The sequence below is a fragment of the Rattus norvegicus genome, chromosome 7 (assembly GCF_021556685.1).
Source record: "Rattus norvegicus strain SHRSP/BbbUtx chromosome 7, alternate assembly SHRSP_T2T, whole genome shotgun sequence".
NCBI lineage: Eukaryota > Metazoa > Chordata > Mammalia > Rodentia > Muridae > Rattus > Rattus norvegicus.
The window spans coordinates 143,637,484-143,648,741 of NC_141540.1; the positions used below are offsets into that span (position 1 = coordinate 143,637,484).

Below are 11,258 nucleotides of genomic sequence, written 5' to 3' on the forward strand. Positions count from 1 at the left end.
TTCTTGAGATAGACTCCAACATTTGCCTCCAATTGAAGGGTCTAGGATTGGTCTTGATGGGTGTTCACAGTTGACAGCCTGTGTGAACGTCAGCATCCAGCACCCAGCATTTAAAACTTGTGGCAGAGAAGGAGGGAGACACTGCAGCCCCTCTCTCTCCCTCTTTATTATTTTTTCCTGCTCTCTCGCTCTTTATTACCTCTTCTCCTCAGGGAGGGGTATGTGTGAAAGGGAGCTTGGCACAATTCCATGGAGATGCCCCTCTGCTAGACTGCTGAGACACTAATCAGTGGGGGGGGGGCAGAAAGAAAGTGCGTGTTATAAAAAAAATTCAGTAACTTGGTGCTAATTTTTTCTTGAAATAGAAGAGAGTTTGAGGACTAAGTACTATGCCTGAACAAGAATGATCCTGAAAGAAAACTGTGGGACCGAGAATGAGGCAGCTTAAACTTAAGCGCTGCCTGGCTCCTTAGGGCTCACCACCCGGTCAGCCCAAGCCATCTAGGCTGGAGGGGACTTGTGCTTGTATGTTTAAGGTGCTCAAGAGTTGCACCTGTCAGAAGTTCCTTTAAAAAGCAGAAGGCTCTTCTCTGCTTTCTACATTCCCTTGCGTGCGTGCACCCACAGAGACTTGCAAGATTCTGGGACTTTCCCTTTGCCCAGTCAGAATCCGCTTCTGTTTCTTTGGGAGTAGGGGGACTCTCCGATATTCCTTTTGCATGCTGAAATGGCAATCTGTCCTTCTGTCCCTCCATTGTCCTCTGCTTCTCGCTGAGTGTATTTCATCATTTCTCTCCCCACATCGTGGATGAAGTCTGCATTTGGGAAATCCTATCTCCCAATCATGTCTGATACCACAGAGAGCCCCTTTTCCAGACAAACTGGGACTTTGGAGAAAGCCGCTGAGATCGGAGTTTTAGACTCTGTTTTCTGTATCAAAAGCTGACTGAGAGGCTCGGTGAGGTTCTTGCCCACCGTGAACTGAAGCTCAGGCTGCTACAGCTGGATCCTTCCTGGCTAGATTATTTACTATTACTACTACTGTTGCTGCTGCTGCTGCTGCTGCTACTACTAAAACTCCAGGTTTGCCTCCATCCTCAGCTCCAAGCCCCAATTTAGAGACTTCAGTAGTCCAAGCCATCTGCTTGAGAACCGGAGCCTCCCAGCCTCGCCTCTCAGTCCAGAGCCTAGGAGGAGGAGCCATTCTCTTCTCCCTAGGTCTCTTTGCGTCGGCCAAATTAAGCCTCTCTGCCCCCCTCCCCTAACAAGGATTGCCTAGGGGGCGTTGCCCCGTCCCTTTAAATCTCCCAACTCTCTCCTCCTTTTCCTTTCCAGAGAGCCAATCAACAAAGTCCTCATTTCTTTCTGCCCCGCCCCATCTCCCGGGGAGGGAACCCCAGGAGACCCAGGCCTAGCGTCACGTGCAGCGGCTGTGGTCACGTGGGAACCAGGGGAGTGCTGTGCAGAGGAGGGCGGGAGCCGCCGGATTTCTTAATGAAGTGTGTCCGCATGCGTAGTGGGAATGTGGCTAGGGAGGGGGAAGCACCGAGGGGGAGGGAAGGAGGAGGGGAGGGGTGGAGAAAGAAGGGAGGAGGGATGGGGGAGGGAAAAAGGGAGCGAGGTGTCTCCCTAGCTCGCTGCCTCTGGCAAGTGGAGTTTTTAAAAAGCTGGAGCAGATCATGTCATGACGACTTCGCTGCTCCTGCACCCGCGCTGGCCGGAGAGCCTTATGTACGTCTATGAGGACAGCGCGGCGGAGAGCGGCAGCGGCGGCGGCGGGGGAGGCGGCGGCGCGGGCGGCGCGGGGGGCGGCTGTAGCGGCGCGAGCCCCGGCAAAGCCCCGAGCATGGACGGTCTGGGCGGCAGCTGCCCTGCCAGCCACTGCCGCGACCTGCTCCCGCACCCCGTGTTGGCCCGCCCGCCGGCTCCTCTGGGTGCCCCTCAGGGCGCCGTCTACACGGACATCCCAGCCCCGGAGGCGGCGCGCCAATGCGCCCCACCGCCGGCGCCCCCCACCTCGTCCAGCGCCACCCTGGGCTACGGTTACCCATTTGGGGGCAGCTACTACGGCTGCCGCCTGTCGCACAACGTGAACCTGCAGCAGAAGCCTTGCTCCTACCATCCGGGAGACAAGTACCCAGAGCCGTCGGGCGCCCTGCCTGGTGACGACCTGTCCTCTAGGGCTAAGGAGTTCGCCTTCTACCCCAGCTTCGCCAGCTCCTACCAGGCAATGCCCGGCTACCTGGACGTGTCGGTGGTGCCCGGGATCAGCGGGCACCCGGAGCCGCGTCACGACGCGCTCATCCCTGTTGAAGGCTACCAGCACTGGGCTCTTTCCAATGGCTGGGACAGTCAGGTGTACTGCTCCAAGGAGCAGTCGCAGTCCGCCCACCTCTGGAAGTCTCCCTTCCCAGGTAAGGAAGGGGCTTGAGCGGCGCCGCCACAGCCGCCGCCGCCGCCGCCAGGGACCCCTCCCCGCCCCGCCTGCCCCGCGGCTCCGCGCCTTAGCCACCCCCGCCGTCTGGCCCCGGCGCGCCGGCTCGGCTAGGCTGTCGATGGAGCCGGCCGGGCGAGCTATGCTGAGGAATGCGCTGGGGAAGAAATCTGCTCCGACACGTTCCCCGGAGCTGCCGGGTCCAGAGTGAAGCAATCAGAGGCGCCCGAGCGCCGGCTCGGCTCGGCTCCGGTCGAGAGCTCGCCTCCTCCTCCCCCAGCCGGCTCCAGCCTCATGCGGGGACCCTGGCTCCTAAATCCGCTTCCAGTCAGGAATGGGTTGGGGTTGGGCCTCTGGTGCATTGGAACTTAGTCCATTACCCTCAACCCAGTGGATAGTTGGGATGTGGGGAGAAATAAGTATCTTTACCTTGCCCGAGTCTTCAGGATTTGTCAACCACCAGATACTATAGCATTAAAATGGGGATCTAATTCGCCAGAGCCTGTAGCGGTGTACAGTGTTTATCTTTTCTTTTTAAATTTAACCATGGATATTTTATAAGAGCGCAGAAGAGCTAAAAATCTTTGTAGAGGGAATGCGTGAGATTTGAATCCTCTCCTGGGATGCAATTTTTTTTTCTGCTCTGGTACACAGTTTTAATCCTGTGAATCTACTGCCAAGTCCCTCAAGTAAGAGTTAGTTACTGTCATTCCAGACAGAAAAAGGGAGTTCTAAAACCAGAGGTGGGAGAGGCAGGCCTGTGCTGTGTGGTCCAGGGTCCAGACCACTCTTGTCTGGCTGTGTATGCAAGAACACTCTTGTGTCGTTCCTCTATGGCTGTCTCTAAATAGGGAAGGATTCCATACACTCCCCTCTCCCCAGAGGAGAAAGACCAGCCCAGATTTCCCAAAACTGCATCAGAAGCTCAGGGTCCCACTCTGATCTGAGAAATAAGGATTTGAGGGTCTAGAGAAGCCAGCATTTGGGTCTACCCTCCCTAAACAGAGCTCAGTGGGAGACAGTCCTCTCTTCTGATGGCTCCAAAGATCCTTAGGAGTCCAGAGAAGTCTAAGATAGCTTCCCACTATGCCCAGAAGGAGCCCCCTAGCCTCCCATGCCAGGCCTGGGGTTTTTTCTTTGAAAAGGATCAACCCAAAGACCTCTTTAGAGTGGGCCTGAAATTCCCCTACATCCGGAGTTGGTGGAGAGGTAGATGGAGAAGAATCACTGACTGATATTACAGAATATAGCAAAAACATTCTGACAAGCAGCACAAGATCACTTGATATAACACAAGTCAGTACCAGAGCTAAACCCACACGAGGCACCCCATTTCTTACTGCCAGGATTGAAGACATGGTTGTGGTACAATGGTATCATACACCACCTTCTCTACATTGACTATAAGATTTTTTTATACCATACAATTTAATTCATGTGAAGCACAGACTGATACATTTCTATAAGGTAGGTTGTTCATATGTAGGCATTCTATAATAAACTTATAGAGACTAGGCTGCCCCTCACTTCTCTAGCTAATAAAACAGAGAGCTTCTTGAATGAAGGTCCAGCAGGAATCCTTGGAGTAGTGGGTCACTGAAGGAGGGCCGATGGACTCAGAATCTGGTGTTCACTCTGCTCACTGTAGGTAAGAGCTCAGGCCTAGAGCAAAAAGCAATGTCTTTGGAATGAAGAGTGTATCTAAATGAGCTGCTGTGGCTTTCCTGTATAGGCATGTGGGTTGTGTGGTGGGTTGAAGGGAAGCTCAGAATTATCTTTGAGCAAATAAACATCTTAAAGATTCCCAGAAACAAGAACAACACAAAAAACACCCTGCTAAAAATAAACACTTCCGTATCACAGCCTCCTAGAGGAAGATATCATTGAAATAAAAAAAAAAAACATACAACCCAATTGAGATTTAATACACTTGCAAATTACAGCACAGAAGTGTATATAAACCCAGTGTGCTTCCACTGCTCGGAGCTCATGCTCCCCATATAGAAATAGATCCTAGCTAGTGCATCTCAGTGCCTGAAGAGGACCAGGAGGGAGGCAGATGAAAAAGAAATTATCTTCAGACACCCTCCATCTTTCTACCCACACAGGTCTTTTAGAAGCAGTGAGATTTTTCAGATAACTCTGTCTATGCAATTGTGGTTTGTTCGGCAACATCTAGCCATAAACACCACTGTCTCTCTTCACTGCCTCTGGCTCTGAGAAACCTTACCTATGATAGTCTGGGCTGGTGTGGGAGACGGAGGCAATTGTTCAAAAAGATCTAGATAATTAGAGCTGTGAGGAGTTGTGGCTTCTCTCTCCCAATTATACAGACCCCTGATTCACACTGTTCTCTCTCTCTCTCTCTCTCTCTCTCTCTCTCTCTCACACACACACACACACACACACACACACACACACACACACACACACACACACATACACTGTGGTGAGTATAGTCACCTTTCTTTTTTCACCAAGAAGGGCAGGAATCTAGGAGAGAATCAGATGGAGGAAGGAAAAGACAGTTCTGAGATAGATAAACAAATGGATGATAGGACAGAACAAACAAACAAAAACAGTGGGTTTTTGGAGCCCATGCTAGAAGTCTATATTGACAATCTTTGAATTTGGATTGGAAAGAGCCACTAGCTGAACAGATAGTCCTTCAATCCCAGAGCCTACTAATGAAGTAGGCAGGCTTTGGAGCTCCCTGAACAGAAGCCTCTATCCCAAAACAAAGACTGGCAGGAAATTGTTTTCACTCCTCTTTGCCTCTCACAGACACTGATTAGATTCCCAGGTACAAACTGGTTAGTGTAGGTGATCTTGGGGTGGGGGCACTAGGGAAGGGAACACTGGGATACTAATAGCCAAGTCCACACCCTAGGTAGGGTAGATGCTGCTCCAAGTCTAACCTACCAGCTGCTCTCCGGTCTGTGAAGCCCACTTCCTTTCTGGCCAAAACAGCAGACAATGGAAGGTGCTCCTTTGAGAAGCAAAGACAGGAGCTATTGCTCCAGGAGCTCAAAACAACCTGCTGTTCAGTTTGACCCAAGAAAACCTTGGTGGAGTCAATCCTTGACATCCAATGGAGGGAGGGGAAAAAATGACCAGCTTAGAGCTTTTAACCAGAATTTTTAGGGTTGTTTTGATTAAATTTCATTAGAAATTTAGAGTTTATGTTTAAGGAGCTACAGAAAGTAAAGGTTTTAAAAATTAGGAAGAGTTAACTGGTTCATTCAAAACTGAAACTCAGCCATATCTTCAGTTTGCCCTTCAACAAAGGGGATGTACTAGGAGGTCCCTTTCTCTTTCGACCATTACTCTGACTTGATGTGAAGAGTCAGAGAGTCTAGATTCCAGCTCTATCATTTAAGTCACTTCCCTGCTATGAGCCTCTGGTTTCTAATCTTGTAAAATTCGTTTAATAAAATACAACTGAAGAAACATTCTGGCGAAGGGAGGAGCTCACTATATCACTACTATATTTAGTTCTATCTGTAAGAGTAAAACGAATTGAAGATGAGTTATTTAAAACTTTGTTTTGGACCAGAAAAAAAAAACTTTTTAACTTGACAGATCATATCTACTAGACTGAAGTGGCTGGGTTTTGTTTGTTTGTTTGTTTTTGTTTTTTTCTGGATTAAAAAAAAATCTTGGGTGTCAGAGAAACATTGACTAGTTGGATAGATAATTTTCCTGAGAAATTGTCACCAGGAAGGCAGCCTGAGCCACTGGAACCCCTTTCCATTTTCTTCCTGGGTACTTTATTTCTATCTGTATTCTATTGCAATCTCCCTCCCACATCCCCTCCCTGTTTAGTGGGCCATGGTTCTCAGAGAGGGGGGGGGAGTGTGTGTCAGGTTCACTGGGAATGGCAGGGTAGTGTAAGGAAGATGCTTCTAGGGTAGGGTGTAAAGAAACACTTCAACAGATTCTCTGCTTGCTTGCTGGGGCCATGTCTAATACTTCCAAAGAAACATAAGAATGAAGAAGTGAACTCAGACACTCAGTCCCTTATTAGAGTCTACCTGAAGTCCAGCGATGACATAGAAAGCAGTAATGGCTGAAATTCACATGCTCTCCCTCATCCTGGCACAATGGCCTTTCACTGCCATGAGTGCAGGTGGGGAATGCCATGCTATTTTGAATTCCTGTGAGATGCTCTAAGCCTGAAGAAACTGGACAAGTGGCGGCTGAAATGGCAAGGGTAGAGCTTAACTAGCTGGGGTGTAGAAGATTTCTTTCAGCTTTCGAAGAACAAAAATAGAAAGATTGGAACAGAATTTTTTTTTCCTTTTGGTGGAACCCAGGTATGGCTCTCCTCTTATGGGGATCCGATTTCCTTACATTGAGCCAGGACCTTCCTCCTTGGGTGATGGAGTGACTGATCCCCCAAGCAGTTTGGCTTCAACTGATAATTTTTTCTCTATGTTGGCAAATCAGACCCATAGTGCAAGGCTAGACTCATCCATGTGCCTGGGCACCTTCAGGCTGAAGGGCCCACTTGACGGTCAGCACCCTTGTAGCTGACACCCTGATTGCTAGGCACTCCTCAAACTTAAGTAAGTCCTTCCCCTGACAAAGGGGAGATTACAGGATGTAGGAACCCTGTTGTGCTAACTGCAGAATGAAGGAGTTTTTCTAAATACCAGCACTCCTGGCAGGCAGGGGGAGGACGTGGAGCGTCTGATTTAAGGGTCCAAGGTCTCTAATAAAGGGTGTTGTGCAGATCCATGGTGGAGACTGAGACGAAAGGAGAAATAAATGAATAATACAGATTCTCTTTTTAGTTTTTTTAATGATTTTTTTATCGTGGATTTCTTTTTTTTTTTTTGCGTTGTTTTGTTTTTCTTTTTAGAACAAGTGCCTTAACATATTATCTTGATTGCTGAGGTTTTTGAGCCCCTTCCCTTAAAGTTTGTACCCAAAAAGTGGCGAGTACCCCAGTGGCCTCATCTTCTCTGTGGCCTTACTAACAGCGGGGGGTACTTAGAATTAGGGTGTCTCATCTAGCAGTACAGTCTGCCGGCCAGGTTGAGACCCCTGCGGGAACCACAGGCTGCCTCGCATGCATCCCTTAGCCGCCCACCTCACTTGCTCCTGCACGCCTTCTCTCTCCCTCTAGACGTGGTTCCTCTACAGCCTGAAGTGAGCAGCTACCGGCGCGGGCGCAAGAAGCGCGTGCCCTACACCAAGGTGCAGCTGAAGGAGCTAGAGAAGGAGTACGCAGCCAGCAAATTCATCACCAAAGAGAAGCGCCGGCGCATCTCAGCTACCACGAACCTCTCGGAGCGCCAGGTCACCATCTGGTTCCAGAACCGGCGTGTGAAAGAGAAGAAGGTGGTCAGCAAATCGAAAGCGCCTCATCTCCACTCCACCTGACCTTCCTTTCGCCTGCCCTCCTGCCCCGACTATTTATGTCAGTGCTTTGTACCATAACAGAATTCACCCGAAGGACGCTGCACCGGCGCAGACCACTATTTAATCCTACCGAGAAAGAGGAACAGCTCTGCCTTACCCTAGTTCCATCCCACCCCTAATCTCACCGCCCACCCCGCGCCAGTCGGCACCCACTCAGCACCCGCAGCTGTAGAGGTGGGTTCGAATGGGGTGCGAGAGGAAGACTGTCTCTAACCCCCCTGGCCTTGGTGGCTTGTCCCACTAGAAAGCCAAGTGGCCAGGATAGCCCAGTAATTCCTACCAAAGCAGGACTGGGGGATTCCAAATTACTCAATTCTTGCCTCTTCCTGTGTCTCTTATGAAAGACCCTCCTTCCGGGGTGCATGGGCACAGGATCTGGGGAGCTCTTTCTTTCTTTCCTGTTCCCCCTTTTTACTCTCATTCCTGGACTCCATAGGCAAGGTTTCCCCAGTTACGATTGATTTTTCTGTGCATCTTTTAAAAGTCGTGTTAATATTGATGCTAATCCTTAGGGCCTGGCAGTGTAATGTAATTCAAACTAAACTGTTCTCGGAGTTTGTAGATTTGATCTCTTTCTTTCTTTCTTTCTTTCTTTCTTTCTTTCTTTCTTTCTTTCTTCCTTCCTTCCTTCCTTTCTTTCTTTCCCCCCCCCTCTCACTCTCTTTCTCCCCCCCTCCCCCTCTCTCTCTCTTTTTCTGTCCATCTCAACATAAGCTGGAGTTGGTGCAGCCCCTAGCCACATCCTAACCCAGAAATGATTCTCGGGAGGTGCCTTTGACCCCACTGCCTCCTCTGCTTTGCACTCTTAGTCCTGTGGAAAATCCAAGGAGGTCAGAACAACTCCAGCCACCAATGCTAAATGTGGCTTCTGTCTCTTTCTCTTTCATGGAGAGGTTGGGAATTAGGCCAGGCGTAAAAATCAGAACTTTTTATAAACTTCTTTAAAGGAGATAGAGGGTGGGTTCCCCAGAAGATCTTCAGTCATATCTCTACATGAGCAACAGCAGATAGTGGAGAAGAGAGACCACATGCTTTCATTTTTCACTGATTTCCTAAGCCTAGCTTGAGGAGCTGATCAAGGAGGGGTGAAATCATGGGTCCTGGGTAAACCAGCTAAATGTAGCCGCTGCCTAATTTCTCCCTCCTCAAAAAGCCAACTTGGTGCTGTGGGGGTCCCCTCACCTCTTCCCTTCCCACTGGCTCATTACAAAACAGTGTTCTTTTGAAATGTCCATCTGAAATAGGCTCTTTTTTTTTTAAATGTTGTGTATCTGTATATAGTATTGTGATGTCCGAATGACAATGTATTGAATGCAAAGAAGAAGAAAAATACCCACAAACTCGTTTTTAAAATAAAATATCCTTTTGTTTTTGGCCTTGATTTTATTGCACGGGTTCCTTCTGAAGCCTTTCTTTGCTGGCTCTTCAGGGCAGGCTACTATAGCCCAATCCAGTCAGAAAGGGCCAGGGATATAAACATCACCTGCAACACTGGGTCCCCAACTCTTATTTCTCTCCAGTAAAGTTTGGAGGCATTTGTGTTGCCTGTTCTATTTAGATAAGAGAACTCCCCATCCTTAATACCCAACTTAGATGAATTTATGTTGGGAGAGGAAAAGGCGGCGTGGTCTGCTGAAAAAGCCTGAAAGTGGGTAAGTGAGAAAAGTTCACTGCTTAATGACTTGTGAGTAGATTGGTGGCAGAGCTCTTGCCTAGCATGTTCAAGGCCCTGGGCTTGCTAACGATGGGGGTCTGGTTCTAAGGTATTCGAGGGGTAGCATCTTGGCTGAGAGATGACTGGAACAATGATAGCAACAGTAGAGGTGATAGGTACTCACCTTAGGCTCCTGTCGTCCTACTTCCCCTGGGGTCCACAGCCAGTTCAGGCCTGGGGTTAGGATTGGAGTGGTCTTAGCACAGTTTGACAGAAGCAGCTTAGAGCTCAGCTTTTCCAGGCTGTACTCATTTCTTTGTCCCGTCGACTTAAACAGAGAGGTCTGAATGCCAGGATCCCTTGAGCCTCCAATTTGTCAGGCCAGTTCCATTTTTATTCTCTAGAATTCCTAAGAACCCTTGTCTTCCAGGAGGTCTGAAGTCTGTAGATGGTGCCACTAATTTGTTTTCCTTGTCGCATCTGTGCCTATCTCCCTATCTGGTCGACTTAATGAGATCGTTAAGTTGTCAGGTTAAGAGACTTTTAAAAAGCAATATAGCCTAAAACAATGTTATCTCAGATTAAATCTTTACTGCAGCAATTTTTATCTATATATGATTTTTTTTTCCTCTCCTGAGACACAGAAAGACTGGAGGCATCAGGTTGGAAATCGGAGTTTGTCTTTCCGGCTCCCTTTGCTTGATGGGACTGAAGCTTTTAAGTTTTAATGTTAATAAATTTTTTGTGGGGGAAACACACACACACACACACACACACACACACACTCACACACACACATCTGAGAGAGACAAAGAACTTGAAGAATTCACCCTCCATGGAGTCTATACTACTGAAGCAACTGCTAGTCTTATTCTACACTGAGTATAGAGAACCACATACCGGGCAGGGAAGATTTGAAAGGGAATAGGCGAATCCCATAGAAACAAGAGTCACTATTAATTTTATGTCCCTTTCTCTCCCCACCAACAAACCCAATCTCTTTTCAAAAGCCCCCAGACCTCTCCTAAGGAAAAAAAAGTTGTTTATACAGAGAAAGGACTCAAAGGGAGAGGAAACTTAGGAATTTTCCAGTAGGTTCTTCAAATCTCTTAGTCACTGCAGTCATCCAGGTCCTCCTATAACAAAAACTTTGTAGACACAATGCAAGCTGAAGAGTTCAAGATAATTTTAAGTCCTAGAGAGCCCTCTACATGTGCACACAAACCACACTTAATCAAAGGGTCAAGCCTTAGCTGGTAAGGTGGCACACCTGAAGTCCGGCTCTACCATAACCCTAACCCTAACCCTGGTTGATTGATAGAAGTTGAGGGTCCTGCTAGGCAACAGAACCAGATGACCCTTTCATTTGGGAAAATAGTCTTTCTATGAGGAAGGGACCCTCCTAAGCTCCTAGACAGGGATGAAAAGAAAAAAAAAAAGCCTTGTGCTGTGCGGGCTCCTAAGGACACACTAGGGTGCTGGGAAGGCAAGCAAGAATCGCAGGCATTCTGTGTGTCTATGTGGCCAGTGTGCCCCTGTGTGTCCAGGGTTCTTCGTATTTTCAAACACTCAACCAAATATATCAGATTGGTTTTTTTTTTTTTTTTTTGAGGAGTATCACACCTCGGAGATGCGCCTCTAATCAGAGTATATAAATAGTGTATAAAACTCTGTGATCTTGTGTTCTGGGGAAGCAACAATGGAAAATTTATTCTTTCCTTGGTTCTTTCCTTCTTTAAAGAG

General features: G+C 48.2%; 1 protein-coding gene across 1 annotated transcript; it reads left to right on the forward strand.

Moving 5' to 3' along the window:
* The first annotated feature begins 1,684 nt into the window (after positions 1-1,684).
* On the forward strand, positions 1,685-8,499 carry Hoxc13 (homeobox C13). Its single transcript, NM_001447172.1, is given in 2 exon segments — positions 1,685-2,414; positions 7,566-8,499. Coding segments are annotated over 2 exon segments (987 nt in total). The 3' UTR covers positions 7,823-8,499.
* The last annotated feature ends 2,759 nt before the right edge of the window (positions 8,500-11,258 follow it).